The 20,647-nt window shown below is 44.3% G+C and overlaps 1 protein-coding gene across 5 annotated transcripts in view; it reads right to left on the bottom strand.

Annotated features, from left to right (window-relative positions):
- The window catches only part of FOXJ3 (forkhead box J3), a 90,077-nt gene that overhangs the window by 7,736 nt on the left and 61,694 nt on the right, over positions 1-20,647 (bottom strand). For 2 of the 5 annotated variants that reach the window (XM_073585534.1, XM_073585533.1), the window contains 7 exons: positions 20,463-20,591; positions 12,799-12,958; positions 11,602-12,048; positions 10,415-10,504; positions 8,453-8,644; positions 1,749-1,853; positions 20-226 (listed from right to left, as the gene is read on the bottom strand). In XM_073585534.1, coding sequence (XP_073441635.1) covers positions 60-226; positions 1,749-1,853; positions 8,453-8,644; positions 10,415-10,504; positions 11,602-12,048; positions 12,799-12,958; positions 20,463-20,591 — 1,290 coding nt within the window. In that variant the 3' untranslated portion in view covers positions 20-59. The remainder of the gene's footprint in view (positions 1-19; positions 227-1,748; positions 1,854-8,452; positions 8,645-10,414; positions 10,505-11,601; positions 12,049-12,798; positions 12,959-20,462; positions 20,592-20,647) is intronic. The other 3 variants (XM_073585535.1, XM_073585537.1, XM_073585536.1) reach the window with 3 other exon arrangements.

The raw sequence follows: 20,647 nt of genomic DNA, 5'->3' as shown, positions 1-20,647 counted from the left end.
CAGTAAACCCTTAACTAACCCATTATGGACAGTGGTATTAATTCCTTCCTCCCCAAAGATCAGCAAAGAGGGGCTGTATTGCAGATTTTATCCTTGTAACTGTATGAAGCCACTTCTCTGGGCACTGTGAAGTCATGGACAAAAGTTTGAAGACGAACGCAAATTTTGGTTTCCACAAAGTTTGCTGCTTCCATAGTTTTTAGATGTTTCAGATTATTGCAGAATTCTGGAAAAATAAGGGTCAACTGTGTAAATATTATAGGAAATCTATCACCCAATTTTGCTATCCCATCCGAGAGCAGCAAGACGTAGAGGCAGAGACCCTGATTCCAGCTATGTGTCACTTACTGGGTTGTTTGCTGTCATTTCAATGCAATCCCTGCTTTCTCTGCTGCAGATCTACCAGTTCGCCGAATGCTGAGCTGTGTATAACCCCGCCCACACCACCGATTGGTTGCTTACTGGGTACACTGGTAAAAAAAAAAGCTGCCAATTAGTGGTGGAGGCGTGGTTGGACTACCTGGCAACAGCTTTACTAGTCTTCGGTGATAAAACGGATTTTATCAGCAGGAGCTTATCAAAACTACAGCAGCCCAATAAGCGATACTTCACTGGAATCAGGGTCTCCTAGCCTACATTATGCTGCTCTCAGATTACCTAGTAAAAACCTGCTGACATATTCCCTTTATGTGTTTGCATAAACTTTGTCAATAAAAGTGTAAAAGCTTATGAAATAAAGATAATTGTACTTCAGTAACCATAGAAACATCCGACTAAAAGATCTATCAACAATGAAGCAAAAATATTTGTGAAAACCAAACTTTGACAGTCTCAAAACTTTTCACCGCTATGATATAAAGCCAATTATCGGGACCTTGTGTCGCGTTCTAGGTGAAGTGGGCAATTTTTGTCTATATACTGTATGAACGATTTATCTGAAAACTTTATAAATCTAATTTATCTAAGGGGGATCAATGGCTGCAAGTGCAAATACACAATCATTGATATTTACTTGAGCAATAAAAAAGTCTAGTAATATAAAAAAAAGCATCAAAACTGCACAGCCTAGATAAATGGAGCTGCTTATTTCATTCACACATAGAAGTAAATGTTTTGGGAGATTCTGATTGCTCATGAGAGATCATGGGGCCACGACAATTCTCAAATCTATTGATTAAAGATAATACCAATTAGGCCTTAAAAGGACTCTGTCCCCTTGATTTTTTTACTATGTAACCTGAGAAGACCATGATGTAGTGGTAAGGGGCCAAATTCCAGCAATATATCACTTACTGGGCTATGTTTAGCAGTTTTAATACAATCAATGTTTTATCAGCAGGAGATTTTCACTACAGGACAACTGTCCCCATATCGCCAAGTCCAGATGTGCTCTTAGCACTGATTAGCAACTCTCTTTTACTATACAATGTAGACAGAAAGTTGCAGTGTGAGCAGTGTTACATACAGCTCAACCTCTGAGCTCTGCTAAATCTGCAAAAGTTAAACCTATGGTTCTATCATAAGAGCTGCGCACGCAGTAAACTGACACATCGCTGGAATCAGGGTCTCAGCCCCTGCATAATGCTGTTTGATTAAATAGAAAAATCCTACCGACAGATTCTCTTTAAGTGGCTGCTACCTGGAGGTAAAACAGATTCTAATCAAGTGTCCAGAAAAGTGAGATGATAAAGGCTTCAGTATCCCATTACCTGCCGCCTCTCAGAGCTACCTACAGATCATTCACATACCTGACAGGCCAGTTCCTGTAGTGCTCATAGGTGGTAAATGGGTGTAACCTGGGGGTCCCATCATTGACGTAGGAACATTTTGCCTGGAGTCTAGATATACATTTCCTGAGAAACAGGGAAACAAAAATAATGATATATTATGCATGTAATTTTATATACATACACACACACATACATATATATACACACACGCATACATACATACAGCTTTGGCAAAAATTAAGAGACCACTGCAAAATTTTCAGTTTGTCTGATTTTTCTCTTTATAGGTATATTTTTGAGTAAAATGTAAATTGCTCTTTTATTCTATAAACTACTGACATGTCTCCAAATTTCCAAGCACTAAATTGTGTATTTATTTTCAGAAAATGAGAAATGGTCAAAATAAAAAAATGCAGTGTTTGCAAAGCCCAAATAATGCCAAGAAAACAAGTTCATAATCATTCAGAAACAACAGTACTAAAGTGTTAACTCAGGAAGAGTTCAGAAATCAATATTTTGTGGAATAACCATGATTTTTAATCACAGCTTTCATGCGTCTTGGCATGCTTTCCACCAGTCTTTCACACTGCTTTTGGGTGACCTTATGCCACTCTTGTTACAACAATGTAAGCAGTTCTTCTTTGTTTGATGGCTTGTGACTATCCATCATCCTCTTGATTACTTTCCAGAGGTTTTCAATGGGGTTCAGGTTTGGATATTAGGCTGACCATGACAGGGATTTGATGTGGTGGTCCTTCATCCACACATTGATTGACCTAGCTGTGTGGCATGGCGCATTGTCCTGCTGGAAAACCAGTCCTCAGAGTTGGGGGAACAGTGCCTGAGCAGAAGGAATCAACTGTTTTTCCAGGACAACCTTGTATGCGGCTTGATTCATACGTCCTTCACAAAAGATTAACCTGCCCAATTCCAGCCTTTGCGAAGCATCCCCAGATCATCACTGATCCTCCACCAAATTTCAGAGTAGGTGCAAGACACTGTGGCTTGTGCGCCTCTCCTGGTCTCTGTCTAACCATTAGACGACCAGGTGTTGGGCAAAGCTGAAAATTAGACTCATTAGAGAAGTTTACCTCTATGGTCCAATCCTTCCAAGACTTTACACGTGCTGCGCCAATTCTTTGGAATGCACTTCCCAGGTCAATACGATTAGTCCCCAATCCCCACAATTTTAAGCGTGCCCTGAAAACGCATTTATTCAGACTGGCCTACCGCCTCAACACATTAACCTAATCTATCTCTGTGTGGCACAGCCAAAAGTTTTTACCATAACCAGGTTCCCTGCATCATGCTCCCACATGCTTTATGCATCCATTAGCCCTCTGTGTCTGTACTGTTACACACTTAACATTATGGCTGGTCCATACAATCAGGGCAATTGTTACCACCCACCTTTCGTGTCTCCCCTTTTTCCTCATAGATTGTAAGCTTGCGAGCAGGGCCGTCATTCCTCTTGGTATCTGTTATGATCTATGTGATTATTGTTATGCTGTAATGTCTATCATCTGTACAAGTCCCCTCTGAAATGTAAAGTGCTGCGGAATATGTTGGCGCTATAGAAATAAAATTTATTATTATTAATCCTTATGGTCTTTGGCAAACTTCAGCCTGGCTCTCCTTTGCTTCTCATTGATGAAAGGCTTTTTTTCTAGCTTTACATGACTTGAGCCCTGCCTCTAGGAGCCTGTTACGAACTGTTCTTGCTGTGCATTTCACCCCAGCTGCCATTTGCCATTCCTTTTGTAGGTCACTTGATGTCATCCTGCAGTTGCTGAGTGACATTCGAATAAGATGATGGTCATCCCGGTCAGTCGGGAGTCGTTTTCACCCTCTGCCAGTCAGTAGCTTTGTTGTTCCCAATATCTGTGCTTGACCTTGTTGTAATGAACTGATGCCTTAGAAATTTTAAGGATGGAGGCAACATGACGCTCACTGTATCCCTCTGCTAGTAAAGCCAGAATTGAGCCCTTCTTTTCCTAACTCAAGACTTTTCTTTTCAACTCCTTTGGCATGGTTAAAAAAGTTATTTTTTCATTCTTATTACTTTTGGAATATTACTAGCACTTGTTTTGCCATCCAGCTTGTCCTATTGCCAGAGGATTGTGAACACCACAGCAGGGTTTTTAATACTTACCTTCGTTAAATAAGATTTGGTTCAGGTGATCACCTAATCAGAAGCACATTAAGTAGAATGAGGTGTACTATGGTTGGAATTCAACTGACATTGGAATGGCTGTCTCTTAATTTTTACCAGAGTTCTATAGGTGCGTGTACGTGCATGTACGTATGTGTACAGACACATATTATATATATATATATATATATATATATATATATATATATATATATATATATACACACATACACACACACACATACATACATACACACAAACAGTACAGACCAAAAGTTTGGACACCTTCTCATTCAAAGAGATTTCTTTATTTTCATGACTATGAAAATTGTAGATTCGCTCTGAAGGCATCAAAACTATGAATTAACACATGTGGAATTATATAATTAACAAAAAAGTGGGAAACAATTGAAAATATATCTTGTATTCCAGGTTCTTCAAAGTAGCCACCTTTTGCTTTGATTACTGTTTTGCACACTCTTGGCATTCTCTTGATGAACTTCAAGAGGTAGTCACCGGAAATGGTCTTCCAACCGTCTTGAAGGAGTTCCCAGAGATGCTTAGCACTTGTTGGCCCTTTTGCCTTCACTCTGCGGTCCAGCTTACCCCAAACCATCTCAATTGGGTTCAGGTCTGGTGACTGTGGAGGCCAAGTCATCTGGCGTAGCACCCCATCACTCTCCTTCTTGGTCAAATAGCCCTTACACACTTACACAGCCTGGAGGTGTGTTTGGGGTCATTGTCCTGTTGAAAGATAAATGATGGTCCAACTAAACGCAAACCGGATGGAATAGCATGCCGCTGCAAGATGCTGTGGTAGCTATGCTGGTTCAGTATGCCTTCAATTCTGTATAAATCCCCAACAGTGTCACCAGAAAAGCACCCCCACACCATCACACCTCCTCCTCCATGCTTCACAGTGGAAACAGGCATGTAGAGTCCATCCGTTCACCTTTTCTGCATCCCACAAAGACACGGTGGTTGGAACCAAAGATCTCAAATTTGGACTCATCAGACCAAAGCACAGATTTCACTGGTCTAACGTCCATTCCTTTTGTTCTTTAGCCCAAACAAGTCTCTTTTGCTTGTTGCCTGTCCTTAGCAGTGGTTTCCTAGCAGCTATTTTACCATGAAGGCCTGCTGCACAAAGTCTCCTCTTAACAGTTGTTGTAGAGATGTGTCTGCTGCTAGAACTCTGTGTGGCACTGACCTGGTCTCTAATCTGAGCTGCTGTTAACCTGCGATTTCTGAGTCTGGTGACTCGGATGAACTTATCCTCCGCAGCAGAGGTGACTCTTGGTCTTCCTTTCCTGGGGCGGTCCTCATGTGAGCCAGTTTCTTTGTAGCGCTTGATGTTTTTGCCACTGCACTTGGGGACACTTTCAAAGTTTTCCCAATTTTTCGGACTAACTGACCTTCATTTCTTAAAGTAATGATGGCCACTTGTTTTTCTTTACTTAGAATTTGTATTATGGCAAGAAAAAAGCAGCTAACAGTCTATTCAGTAGGACTATCAGATGTATATCCACCAGACTTCTGCACAACACAACTGATGGTCCCAACCCCAATTATAAGGCAAGAAATCCCACTTATTAAACCTGACAGGGCACACCTGTGAAGTGAAAACCATTTCCGGTGACTACCTCTTGAAGCTCATCAAGACAATGCCAAGAGTGTGCAAAGCAGTAATCCAAGCAAAAGGTGGCTACTTTGAAGAACCTAGAATATAAGACATATTTTCAATTGTTTCACACTTTTTGTTAATTATATAATTATACATGTGTTAATTCATAGTTTTGATATATACACACACATACAAATATGATCAATACAATTATATACATACACACGCATACAAATATGCTCAATACAATTTTTTTTTTCAGAACTTTGTGACGCATACTGCCTTAGCCTTCATTTTTTTTCCTTTTTTTTTTTTTTCACTCCTTATTGACCGGGCCAAATTTTTTAAATCAGACCAGTATTACTTGAAGTGGTAATAACTCTGGAACACTTCAACAAAGGGCCCTATATATTGGAAAACCTCCAAAAGTGATAACATTTTAAAAACTGCACCCCCCGACACATTGAAAACTTCTGTCAGGTAGTTTATTAACCCTTCGGGTGATTTTCAGGAACGAATGCAAAGTGATATAATAAACGAAAAAGTGTATTTTTTACAACCTAAATGTTGCGAACGTCTGAATAGGGTACTAACAGCCGGCAGACTCTGAGGTGGCTATTTGGCCATGAATTACTATGGCAAACAGGACCACCCAATCATTATCTCAGGGTGCGATCTGGTTAAAGAGGAAGCCCCCTCACTCAACCATTTATATGATGAAGTCACTATTGACAGCAGCATCTAAGGGGATAAACAGATATGGACTGTGACTGATGCAGCAAGTTGTCAGCTATAGTGTACAGCCAACAGCTGCTGGATTGTCACCTGTATGGGGATGATATTCTCATATCTCAGGTCAGTAAAAAGACGTATTGGCAGTCATTACGGGGTTATTTTTTTTTTTTATCACCCATTGATGTAGGAAAAGTAAATAAATAAATGCCACTTTTCATCTATTTTTTTTTTTTTTTAATCAGGTGCACAGAAAATTTAGACTGGGAAAATTAGAACGGGCAATGTGTACTTTCAACCTTTACAATTTCATATACCCCACATACAGTGCGCGAACTAAGTATTTGACACACTGCCGATTTAGGGAATGGAGATCTGTGTAATTTTTATCGTAGGTACACTTCACCTTTGAGACAGAATCTGGAAAAAAAAAAGAAATCCAGAAAATCACATTGTTTGATTTTTACATAACTAATTTGCATTTTATTGCATGAAATAAGTATTTGATACAATAGAAAACAGAACTTAGTATTTGGTAGAGAAACCTTGGTTTGCAATTACAGAGGTCAGACGTTTCCTGTAGTTCTTGACCAAGTTTGCACACACTGCAGCAGAGATTTTGGTCCGCTCCTCCATACAGATCTTCTTCAGATCTTTCAGGTGTCGGGGCTATCACTGGGAAACATTGAGTTTCTGCTCCCTCCAAAGATTTTCTATGGGGTTCAGGTCTGGAAACTTGCTAGGACACTTCAGGACCTTGAAATGCTTCTTACAGAGCCACTCCTTAGTAGCCCTGGCTGTGTGTTTCAGTTCATTGTCATGCTGGAAGACCTAGCCACGACCCATCTTCAGTGCTTTTTACTGAGGGAAGGAGGTTGTTGTCCAAAATATCGCAATACATAGCCCCATCCATCCTCCCTTCAATACAGTGGTCGTCCGGTCCCCTTTGCAGAAGGGCACCCCCAAAGTATGTTTCCCCCACCATGCTTCACTGTTGGGATGGTGTTCTTGGGATGTACTCATCCTTTTTCTTCCTCTAAACACAGCGAGTGAAGTTGATACCAAGAAATTCTATTTTGGTCTCATCTGACCACATGACCTTCTCCCATGCCTCCTCTGGATCATCCAAATGATCATTGGCGAACTTCAAAAGGGCCTGGACATGTGCTGGCGTGAGCAGGGGGACCATGTGTGCTCTGACGGATTTGAATCCATGACAGTGTAGTGTGTTACTGATAGTAATGTTTGACACTGTGGTCCCAGCTCTTTTCAGATCATTGACTGCCCATTGACTTCCGTGTAGTTCTGGGCTGATTCCTGACTTTTTTTTTTTACCTTTTTCAGAATCATCATTACCCCACGAGGTGAGATCTTGCATGGAGCCCTAGACCGAGGAAGATTGACAGTCATCTTGTGTTTCTTCCATTTTCTAATAATTGTGCCAATAGTTGTTGCCTTCTCACTAAGCTGCTTGCCTATTGTCCTGTAGCCCATCTCAGCCTTGTGTAGGTCAACAATTTTGTCCCTGGTGTCCTTAGAAAGCTCTTTGGTCTTGGCCATGGTGGAGAGGTTGTAGTGTGATTTCTTGTGTGGACAGGTGTCTTTTATACAGGTAACGAGTTCAAAGAGATGCAAATAATACAGATAATGAGTTCAGAGTAGGAGGCTTCTTAAAGAAAAAAAAATAACAGGTCCATGAGAGACAGATTTCTTGCTGGTTGGTAGGTGATCAAACACTTATATTATGCAATAAAATGCAATTTAATTATGTAAAAATCATACTATGTGATTTTCTGTTTTTGATTTTTAAATTCAGTCTCTCACAGTTGAAGTGTACTGACAATACAAATGACAGAACTCTCCATTGTAGGTGAGAAAACTTGCAAAATCGAAAGTGTATCAAATACTTATTTTCCCCACTGTATACTTTATAAAGACCTAATTCTAAGCTCCCGACAGTTAACCACTACAGGTCCGGCATTTCTTAGCCGGGGCTACATCAGATTACTCTCATGGCTGTGAAGTTCACTATGACCTATCCATTTACATACAGATCCCATTCGCATGTTATCGGGTCTTTTAGGACTAAATGGCAGAGTACACAGTTATTTCAATATTCTGGAACCCCCTGAAGGAACAGGGATGAGTACGGCGCCTCAGAAACACAAAGTGCCAGATATATTTTTCCCATTTGGTTCTGGGGTCTCCTCTCACCTGTCCCGAGGTGCTGTGTGGGTTTGGTATTATGCATGTTACCATGACACACAGGTGACTGGACGTTGCTCTGTGGATGGATAAACCCGGTGTGATTGAAGAATTCACTTAGCGATGAGCACAAGTCGGCAAGCTGGACCTGATCCAGTGACCAGTTCTTGAGATCTGCTTGCCGCATACTTTCCATTAAACCTGAGTACAAGGGAGAGAATTTATTTTTGAGTTATAAACATAGAAAATGATTAAAAAAAATACCCTCGTCCCAAAGAATGTGCAGCTTCTGAATATCCTCCATATAATAGGGAATATTGATTTTTCACTCCTAAATTCTGCTTACTGGTGAGAAATCCCAGTAGCTGTTTCTTACACCAGACAAGTGTAATTTGTATTTCATTGGCACTGTCCTAAAGAAGGGCTCAATATGGAGTGGGCTCAATATGGAGTGGGCTCTCCGGAACAGACTTTACTCCATATACTGAACTTACTTACAGAACAATACAGTAAGTAGGTAAAGGCTCCATAACGCTGAATGTAAAGGGACTTTATAAGAAAGACATATTAACCCTATCCACAGGATATGTGATGAATATCTGATCTCTAGATTGGCGTCCGACCCCACCACCACCCCGTTTTCCTCGAAGAGGCCATTGTGTGTTTGTGTAAAAAAGTTCAGAAAACCCCCGTTAGTGGCCACAATCTTCTGTGGTTTACATTTTTCACTGCTCCAGCCTAGGATCCTTTCCCACTCACGCTGGCAGAGCAGCAGCGCTGGAACATAGTTTCTCTCCTCTTGTGACTCTATACATGATTTGCAGGCACATGACTTCACAGTTACGTGCCATTTTATACGGCAAGGATGAACAAACACTTGTGGAAACCAAAGCAGGATAAACATGGAAGTTGTAAATTCACAATCCTAGGTCGGTCATGGGTGTCCATAAATCAGCAGCAGACTCCGGGAGAGATGTATATGTAATCTACAGAGGTCGGAGGAGCCCCTTGTATCTGTGTGTTTTATGGACACTTCACAGGAGCTGAACTTTTAAGTCTGCCAAATCTCAAATGAAAGACGCAAACTCTGCGGTTAAATCCCTGGAACGCTGCTCCGGTTCCAAAGATGCCTTGCCGTAAATTGCACACTGGTATGGATTACAAATGGACAACAGATGCATAGTGAAGAGCAATGGGACAAGTGGCCATTTTGCAAATTGAACTAAAAAGTTCCAAAAATGCAGTTTGAGTTTATGTCTCCAGCGTCCCCCCCAATGGGGTAGCCAAGGAAAGATATTGCCAAAAACTCATTTTCTGTGAGGCGATGTCAATTGAAAATTCCACTTCGCTTAGACTGACGCTCCAGTCGTCAGGGTACATGCCCATTACTTGGTACATGCCCAGGGTACATGGCACTTACTTTACAACATAACCCATTCACATGCATGGAAAAAGGAGCTAAAATCTGCACTAAAAATCCATGAACAAACATGTGTGAATAAAGGGTCTGCTTTTTAACCCCAAAAAATGCCCCGGCCTTGCAGCTTGTCAAGGATTCCCCTATTAACACGATCATTACGACCTTAATACTAACATTAGTAGAATTTTATTTTTACTAGGACTGTCCCCGTGATAGCAGAGGATTACAGAGAACCAGGTTGTCATGTTTTGTTACTGTCCAGCTAAGGCAAAGTGGCACTGGGTCCCCCACGTGTCCATTTAACAATGGGGCACTGCTGTGATACTTCATTTCAATGTCTCCCTGTGTGGCGTAAAGTCAATCCTAAAAATTGCAAGAAACCTGACATGGTCAGAATTTGTGCAATCTTTGCCTCTGACTTTTCCATGATGAAGCGGGACACTGTGCAAGTCACCATTTTCCCCTCTACATTTAGCCAATTACCATGTCACTCTGGAGCCCCCCCCAAAAAAAAATCAAAGCTATGCACATCCCTTACATTATATACCAACCTTGGAACTGGGAGAGATCCACCTCCGACCAGTTGGCACTGCTGGCAATACGGCAGCTTTCTTTGAGCAAGTCTAAAGTTGAGTACCAGTCTGAGGGGTAAAAAAAAAAAAAAAAATATTATATATATATACTGCTCTATAACTGGTCAAATTTACCAATCAGGTGATTGGTTAGTTAGTGCCCTCACTGTAATCCAGCCGTTTGTTTCAGAAAGGGACCACTATGCACATTAAATTTAAAAGTAATAAATCTTATACTACAACCCCCAGCATTTTCTAAGCCTGTGGCCGGTACCAGTACTAAGCTGGCGACTGCCCATGAACATACAATCCGTAGTGTCATGTGTTCATCTCAGCCAAGAAGAGCGGCTCAGGTAAGGAAGAGCATTTAATCCTGCTGAGCAGAAGCCCAGATCAGACACAGCATGCTCCTCCATCTCATAATCTCAATTAAATCGGGGCTATGAATAGAATCCGAAAACCCAAGACAATATCCCAATATTATTCCTGTCCACGCACCAGGGAGTGAGAACTAAACACTTTCGCTTCTTCACGAGCACAGAAATACACCATGGAACCTCATACTGTAGCGAGCTTATAGATAAGACCATGCCATCTACTGATTGCAAAAGGCAGCTCTAGTTAGTGTGCGGACCCTCACACAAAGATGCCATCAAGTTTAAAGAAAATGTTGACATTTGCATTTTTTAATCCCTCCAACACATGTAAAATATATATTAAAATGCAGATTTTCAATCCATTTGGATTGAAAAATATGCTACCATTCTGTGCACACAGCTCCCACATAGATCTGTGTGTCTCCTTGGATACATACTACAGACAAACCGTTGGAAGGCCGATTATGTTAGTCTCTTCCATGCGCCCCCATCTACAGACAGTAAAAAATTAATATAGGGCTGCATGGTCAGACTAGTTTGTAACTGTATGGACACACAGGTCTGCATTGGAGATGCATACACAAAATATTCTATTTTTTTTTCAATATAGATTATTAGCAAAGTTATTTTCTGATGCATTGAGACTTTAAGAGATATTGCAAAGGTGGATAGTGCCTAAATAATGACCCTCTATTGAAGTGTATGGGTAGCTGCGGTAGCCGGCACGGCCAGGTGGCCGGAGGAGCGCTACTGATACGTGTAATGCGAGACACGAGGACTTGTTCTTACCTGAATTACAAGGCAGCGATTGCTGTGTTAGAGAGGTCTGATGTGCGAGGGGTTGGTGCTGATGATTTGGGTGATGCTGTAAATGCTGGTGCTGTGCAGGATGCTGTGCTTGAAGCGGCGAATGCTGTGCAGGGTGCGGAGCGCGTTGCTGAGGGTGCTGCGGTTGGTGACAGTGAGATGTGTGCTGGTTGGGGTGCTGATGGTGGACTACAGTGTGATGTATGTGTGGTGAATGCGGGGACTGCTGGGAGTGGATAGGAGTGTGGGACATGTGCACTTGTCCCATAGAGTCACTCACGGACGTGCCAAGACTACTGGCGTGGCTATTTGTCAGGTTATTTTGGCTACTGTGCTGCTGAGAGCTCATTGTGCTACTAGGGGAGTGCTGATATGAGCAGGGTGAATGTGTCTGCTGCGAGGACTCGGACTGGAGATTCATCAGGCCTGCTGAAAGAACAGAAGAGGGGAGCACGGTTACTGTAGAAGATGTCATCACTGGCACTAAGACAGTCAGCCTTTATTTGCAGGACTGGAATGTTTTCCTGCTTCTTATGGCAGCGCGTGCTCCTGCGGAGTCACTGTGGATGCCACCATGCTCCCTAAGGGCGTAAGACCGGCTGCATATATATCGCCATTTTCAAAACATTAGTAGCACGCTGAGATCTGAAAATCTGCAGCAAGTTATTTAGTCACACGTGGTTGGGGGGCTCTAAGACCCTCCTTGCAGGTATGGCATCAGCCTTTCCTGCAGATTTGGGGCGAGGAACAAGCATTGCAAGACTCCATCACCTGAAATGACCCTAATAACTGGTGAGGCGTCCTGACATGAGGATTACAAAATACTCGCGTTCCCCATTAAATATTTTTGTTAAACTATTTTCTGCTTCTCCTCGGTTATCCCTCCTAGAAATGTATTTATTTATAATGGGGGAAAAAAAAAAAGTGACAACTAGGCGTCAGTCGGGTGGATTCACAACTGACTTATTTTAAGGGGATGACAACTCCACCTCAAAATCCATGTTTTACAGGCAGATCTGCTGCAGGCAATGAAAAGATGCTAAGCCACAAGTAAGACAAGTGCATTTTGGAGAGGATGTGTAGAACAACATTGTGTGGGAGTCCACCCTAGTCATTCAGCCTGGAGCATGGACTGAGGGTGCCATCCATGAGTGCCCAGATCTTTTCCACTTCACCTACCTTGGCTTATGGACTGAGCAAAGACATTCTTGTACAGGCTTCGAAATGAATCGCTGAGATCTTCAAAGTTATATTCAGAGAAAAGTTTTTCTCGCTCTGGCGTGTTGTACTGCGACTGCTGCGTTAATGTGGGAGCGGTTTGCTCAGGATGGCTCGTGACCTAGGATTCAATAAGAAAGGAGAAAAAACAAAAACACAATTTAATAGGGCAGAAAGTCAATGTGCACATTCTGATATACAGGAAAATGCAGCATATTATTCCAGTAGTAGTGGACCAGCAGGACCTGTACATTGGTGAGGGACATCTCATTAGTTGTCATGTTAATATATTGTAATAGAATGTATGCTTTTACGGATTTTAGATGCCATAACAGTCAGGACCACTGTAACCTAAACAGATTTTACGTATGGTATTTATGCTTGAGAAGATGCAAATTATGAATCAAACCATATTTCTGCTAAAATGTACATTTTCCATGAACTTCGCTCCTGAACTTTTTTGAAAAATGAACAGAATCTTACACGGGCCTACCAACTTTTTTTTTTATTGGTGCATGAGCAGAATTATTTTTTTCTTTACTGCTCTGGCTAGTTTAGTATTAGGAATCGCACATATAAGGCAAGCCATAGCACGCCGCAAGATGTACCGGATTCCACGAGCCCCCATTCCTCCTAAGTGCACGATCCATGTGAGGAGTGTGCATTCAGCAGTGGTCAATTATGGCTTGCAAAAGAATTCACCCCCTTGGCATTTTTTTTTGTGTTTTGCTACCTCACAACCTGGAATTTCACAGGTTTTTTGAGGGCTGTATCAGTTCATGTAAAGACCATGCCTACAACTGGGAACGTTTTGTTTTCTTTTTATTGTGAAGCAAACAACAAATAGGACAAAATAACTGTAAACTTCTGTATGCATAACTATTCACCCCCATAAAGTCAATACTTTGTAGAACTTCCTTTCCACATCTTGCAACTGGGATTTTTGCCCATTCCTCAAGGCAAATCTTCTCCAGCTTCTTCACGTTAGATGGTTTCCTCTGAAAAACAGCAATCTTCAAGTCTGACCACAGTTTCTCAATTGGACTATGCTCTGGGCTTTGACTAGGTCACTCAAAAACATGTTTCACTGTGGGAATGGTGTTCTTGGGGTGATGAGCTGTGTTGGTTTGGCCCCAGACATAGCATTTATCTTGGATGTCCAAAAAGTAAAATTTTGGTCTCATCTGACCACAGTACCTGTCTTCATACATTTGGGGAGTCTCCCACTTGTCTTTTGGCAAACTCAAAACGAGCCTCACAATTTTTGTGTGTAAGTAAATAGGGATTTTTGAGTACTCACTGTAAAATACTTTTCTCTAAGCCAATCATTGGGGGACACAGAGACAGTGGGTGTTATGCTGCTGGCCACTAGGTGGACACTAAGTAAACAAGAAGAAAAGTTAGCTCCTCCCCTGCAGTATACACCCTCTTGCTGGCTGAGATTTCTCCAGTTCGGTGAAAAAAGTAGTAGGAGCATAAACAGTCAACAATAACCATAACTAAGTCAAAGCCTAAGAATGCTACAGTGAGCCAATAGGCTAAACAGGGTGGGTGCTGTGTCCCCCAATGATTGGCTCGGAGAAAAGGATTTTACGGTGAGTACACAAAAATCCATATTTCTCCTACGCCTCATTCGGGGACACAGAGACAGTGGGAAGTCCTAAAGCAGTTCCTGGGTGGGGAGCATACATCTGCTAATACCCCATGTACCACTGAGTAAACAGTGAGGTACTGCCAATTGCAGGCTGCATCCGCAGAGACTAGAGAATGAATTAGGCAATGTTTGTTAAGGTATGCAGGCTGGATCAAGTCGCAGCCTTGCGGACAGGCCTGAGAATGAAATTGGTAATAGTCTGTAAAAAGTATGCAGACTGGACAAGTTGCAGCTTTGCAGACCTGTTCTGTCGAGGCCTGGTGCCGAATGGCCGAAGAGGCGTCCACTGACCAGATAGAGTGCGCCTTAATCCCCAGTGGGACAGGCACATTCCTGATACAGAAGAACTACTGAATCGCCAGGGGAATCAACCTGGCTAGCGTTGCTTTGACACGGCTAGACCCTTCCTATGCTCCTCTGGAAGCATGAGCAGGGCATCTGACTTGTAGAAGGGAGCCGTCCACGAGATGTACCGTCACAGCGCTCTAACCACATCCAGGGAGTTGAGGGCCTTCTCAATGCGATGGACTGGCGCCGGACAAAAAGGCAAAACAATTTCCTCGTTGAGATGGAAAGAGGAGACAAAATTGGGCAGGAAGGACGGGGACGTCCTGAGAACTACCTTTCCCTGATGAAAAATCCAGGAATAGCGAACGGCAGGACAGAGCTGCCAATTCCAAAACTTGTCTGATTGACGTAATCGCCACTAGAAAAACCACCTTCCAAGAGAGGACGGACAGGGACATGTCCTGCGGCGGTTCGAAAGGCGCCTCCTGTAAGGCCCCGAGAACCAGGTTAAGTTCCCAAGATTCCAATGGCCTTCTATAAGGAAGCACCACATGGAAAACTCTCTGAATGAACGTCTTGACCTGAAGTTTGGAGGCAATTCTGCGTCTGAAAAGCGCTGACAAGGGCGAAATATGGCCCTTGAGCAAGCTAAGCACAAGGCCTGATTTTAAACCAGATTGTAGGAATTCCAATATGGCAGGAATGGAAAAACACCAGAGGTGATCGACCATGATCTTTGCACCACGAAAAGAAGGTTGTCCAGGTGCGGGGATAGAGGTACATGGACACAGGCTTCCTAGCACTAATCATGGTGGGAATCACGTCGTGAGAGAACCCAGCCTGTGCTAAAATCCAGGATTCAACAGCCACGCCGTCCAAGACAGGGCCCCGGAGTTCTGGTGGTAAATTGGGCCCTGCGAGTGTAGATCCACGCAACCTGGAAGTTGCTAGGGGACGTCGGCAACAAGTTGTATTAGTTCTGCATACCATGCTCGGCGCGGCCAATCTGGCGCGACAAGGAACACTGGTACTGCCTCTGCTCTGATCTTAATGATCCTCGGAAGGGAAGAGGAGGGAGGTTGTACGGGAGACGGAACCGGTGCCATGGCAGAACTAGGGCGTCCACTGCGATGTCGCATGGATCACGCGATCGGGAAATGAACCGAGGAACCTTCTTGTTTAGTCTTGAGGCCATGAGATCCACATCCGGAGTCCCCCAACAATGACAAATCTCTTGAAAGACTTCCGGATGAAGAGACCATTTCCCCGAGGCAATGCCTTGGCAACTGAGAAAATCTGCCGGCCAATTTTCTACGCTCGGCCCAATGGAAGACGTAACTCGCTTTGTGCACGGCCATCCTGCTCCGGGTACCTCCCTGGCGGCTGATATACGCTACAGCCGTGGCGTTGTCGGATTGGAACTTGATGAGACCTGCGAGGAGACGGTGGAAACTTCGTAGAGCTAAACTGATTGCTTGCATCTCCAAAATGTTGATGGGGAGGCTGACTCTCGGGTTTACCAATGACCCTGTTCCGTGTGGCGACGAAAGACCGCTCCCCAGCTGAGACATGCGTCGGTGGTTACTACCAACCATCTTACTGGGAGAAAAGACCTCCCTTGATTCAAAGAGGACCTCAGTGTCCACCACCTGAGGCATTGCCTGACCCGTAGGGGCAGAGGGATCCAATGGTCCAGGGAGAATGGGTTCTTATCCTAAGCTAACAGCAACGCGTGTTGTAAGGGACAGAAGTAGAACTGTGCAAATGGAACTGCTTCCATCGCTGACACCAACTTTCCTAGACCTCTCATGCCGAAACGAATAGAGTGAGAAAACAGTCGCGCTGCCTGTTGTAAGGCTTGGGTCTCTCCTGTAGGGAAAATGACCAACCCGCGGGAAGTGTCCAAGATCATCCCTAAAAGGAAAATCTGCTGAGCCGGTTTTGGGAAAGACTTTTCAAAGTTTATCTTCCACCCAAGGCGAGAAAGTGTATTTACTGTTATCCATGGATTCCTCGCAGGCTGGAAGCGACGGACCCTTGATGAGCAGGTCGTCCGGATATGGTAACACCACCACTCCCAGAGAGTGGAGAATGACCTTGACAGCTGCCATGACCTTGGTAGAGACCCTGGGGGCGGTGGCGAGTCTGAAGGGCAAGGCAACAAACTGGAAGTGTTCCTTGTGAATTGCAAAATGCAGAAACTGCTGGAGGGACGGGCAGATCGGAATGTGAAGGTAAGCGTCCTTGATGTCGATGGATGCAAGGAACTCTCCTTTTTCCATGGAAGCAACAACTGATCGGAGAAATTCCATTCAGAATCACCGTACCCTGACAAACTGATTTAACAGTTTGAGATCCAGAATGGGTCGCATCGTCCTGTCCTTCTTTGGAACCATAAAAAGGTTTGAATAAAATCCTCTGAACCTTTCGTGATGAGGGACCAGAATGATGACTCCGACCCTTAACAGAGCCTGAACAGCCCGAAGGAAGGCTCTTGTCTTTTTCTTGGGGGGAGAGGAAAGGAAAAACCGAGTTGGAGAGGGAGAAGAAAATTCTATCTTGTATCCGAAGGACACCAGCTCCCTAAAACAATTTTCATTGGGTAGATCTATGAGATCTGGCTCCCCTGGATCCAGAAGCCCTAGGCCTGGGTTCCCAAGAACGGTTAGGTCTGTATGAGATCTGGGAGCCTGTGTGTTCGCGCGGAGACCGACCTGATCCGAAAGAGAAGGTAGAGGAGAACCAACCGGAATTGTTGCGAGAAGATCGAAAATGTATCGGCTGTTGGTTGCGAAACGGCTGAACAGCCCTTTGTTGAGGAAGGAATTTACTTTTTCCCCTCCGGTAGTATCAGAAATGAGCTGGTCCAGTCTCTCTCCAAAAAGACGACCCGCTTGAAAAGGGGGGAGAAGTCAACAATCCTTTAGATGTGGCATGCGCCCACCAGCCGCAGAGCCCTGGGGCTCTTCTAATGGAGATTGCATGAGCGGCAGCTTGAGCCGCGCAATTGGCGGCATCAAAAGAAGTAATCAGGACTTCTGTCCAAGCGGCCATGCCTTAGTGACCTAAACTGCCACGAAGGATGGAAACAACCGTCGCTCCTGAAGCTTCCAAAAAATTGAAAGGGGCAGGGTAGCCATTTTGATGATCGGAGGGGTTTCTGACTGAGGAACCCTCAGAAACAGATAGGAGCAAGACGCGGTACAGGAGGGCGTACCAGAGGGAACTGTAATCGACAGTTCATTAGGTCTGGATCAAAAGGATAAACTTTTGCCCAGTGAACCACTTATGTGGCTGATCCCTATCTTACTGGACGACCTGGTAAATAACCAGCGCACACGCTTGCTCCTTAAATGAGATAGGGAGTGCTGGAGCGGGAATATTTTCCTCATCTAACTTTAGAATCCTGTTGACTGATTCTATAAGAGAATCAGGCAACTTTTGATGAGATGGGGGATTCTGAGGGCTTTGGAGCGCAGGTCGGGGCGCAGTTCGGGCACAGGCCGGGTCGCGGTCCGTGCATAACGGATTAGTTTGTGCACTGGGTAAGGCCGACCTGCAAGTGGTACCCACGGTAGTAAAAACGCAGTGTGCTTCTTAGCAGCCCGTTTAGCCTCCTTAGAGTGAGGCATAGCGCTCCAGAAAGGGTCTGACTGCAGCTGCAGGGAATGTGCCGGGAAGGGGTTAAGCTTTAATCTGAGGGCAGATGCAGCTTACCCACGGTCCTGTGTTATGTCCCCCGGGAGGAAAAAACAGTGGTCCTGTGGCGTCACCCAGTATTTGGCTGCTCCTGAAAGGGTTAACTGCAGCAGAGGTAACAAACATGGCCCCCGAGATTAGAATTGCGCATCTAGTTGAGTATGAGAGGCGCCAAGAGGGGGCGGTGACGTTAGCGCGGGCGGCGCTATTCAAATTGCGGCCTAGCAGGCCGGAAAAGCCAGGGACTACATTTTTTGGCCTACCCACGGTAGGCGACGGGGGCGGCGCTATTTAAATTGCGGCCTAGCAGGCCGAAAAAGCCGGGGGCTAAATTTCTGGCCTCCCCGCGGTAAGCGCCGGGCGGGATGGAGCCGTGACCGGGCGCCAGTGTACTGCCACTGACGCCAAGTCAGCGCTCCTCCCGGGGACAAGGACCCGACCCCATACCTCCACTCCTGTGCTCAGTCAGGTCGTCACTGTCCGGTCTCATCCTTCAGGCGATGTAGCAGAGCTGGAGGAGGTTTTACAGGGGGGTATTGCTCAATCGATCCTCCCTCTGGGAAGGGGGACGGAGCGCTCTGGGGCTGATTCAGGGCATCTGAAAAAGCGCTGTTGAGGTCTTTCTCCATGCACTCCTGTTGCGCTTGCCCTTGTATCCGTGGAACCATCGTCAGAGGAATACAGCCCCATTCGTCGCAGGAAAGTGTATGTGAAGGGTTACTCCACGTGCTTGCCTGTTGTTGGTTCCGGGGAGAGCAGGCCGTAGAAAGGAACCGTCGCCCCCTTCCGTTAATTAAAAATTTACAGAAAATTCAAAAAATAAAATAAAAACGGTGGGGTCTGAAACCAGACCCAAGTGCCTCCTATAGACACTAAGTAAGAACTGTAGAAATCTCAGCCAGCGAGAGGGTGTATACTGCAGGGGAGGAGCTAACTGTTTTTCTGGTTTACCTAGTGTCCTCCTAGTGGCAGCAGCATAACACCACTGTCTCTGTGTCCCCCAATGAGGCGTAGACGAAAACCTTTTTTTCTGCTCACTCTTCCATAAAGGCCACCTCTACGAAGTGTACAGGGAACTCTGCAGATCCTTCAGGGTTACCTTTGGTCTCTGTGCTGCCTCTCTGATTAATGCTCTCCTTGCTCGGGCTGAGAGTTTTGGTGGGCAGCCTCTCTTGTCAAGTTTGTTGTGGTACCATTTTCTTTCCATTTGATAACGGATTTGATGGTGCTCCATGGAATCATCCAAGATTGATATATTTTGTTATAACCCAACCCTGACTTGTACATCCCCACAACTTTGTCCCTGACTTGTTTGGAGATCTCCTTAGTCTTTGTGGTGACGTTTGGAGATCTCCTTGGTCTTCATGGTGTTTGGTTAGTGGTGCCTCTTGTTAATAGTGTTGCAGCCTCTGTGGCCTTTCAGAAAAGGAAAAGTGTACATACTGACAGATGTGGAACACTTAGAATGCACATAGGACGACGTTCTGTCACTAAGAATGGGACTTATGAAGGGAATTGCTTGCACCAGAATTTTTTAGGGGCTTCATTGCAAAAGGAGTGATAACATATGCACATGACAATTTTTAGTCATTTGATCCCATAAATTTAATTTATGCCTATATTTTTCGCACTTTACCAACTTAGACTATTTAGTGCTGATTTATCACATATCCTTAGCATTGCACAGGTGATTTCAACACCTGCTCAATCATTAGTTCCATCACCTGTGCAATACTAAGGAAATCCTGAAAACATGACCTGTTGGTGGGTCTTGAGGACTGGAGTTGAGAAACACTGCTATAGAGGGACCAGTGCTCACAGCCAGCACCATGCAGCTTGATCAGCATTCACCGGAGGACTAGAGATTTGGCAGGTCCACCATTGGCGATACCTACACAGATGAGAGCAGGTTCTGCCCTGGTTGCCGGTGGGTCAGTGCCGGTCTGGGGAGGCATTTATATACGCTGTGCACACACATACTTACCGGTGTATAGCTGTGCACGCTGCCAACACTGTTCAAGTTTAAGGATGCCACACTCTGATCAGAAAGGCTGTTGTTAAGGCTACTTCTAGGACTGTCGTTGCCATCCTGACTTGTGTTGTATAAAGTTACCTAAATGGGGAAAGGAAAAAAAAATTAGACACAATCTCCACAGTTGTTTGATCCTA

Source organism: Dendrobates tinctorius, unplaced genomic scaffold (genome assembly GCF_039654945.1).
Source record: "Dendrobates tinctorius isolate UK_male_01 unplaced genomic scaffold, ASM3965494v1 ptg000086l, whole genome shotgun sequence".
NCBI lineage: Eukaryota > Metazoa > Chordata > Amphibia > Anura > Dendrobatidae > Dendrobates > Dendrobates tinctorius.
Note: the sequence above shows the minus strand (reverse complement) of the source record. Positions and strands in the feature narration are given on the sequence as shown.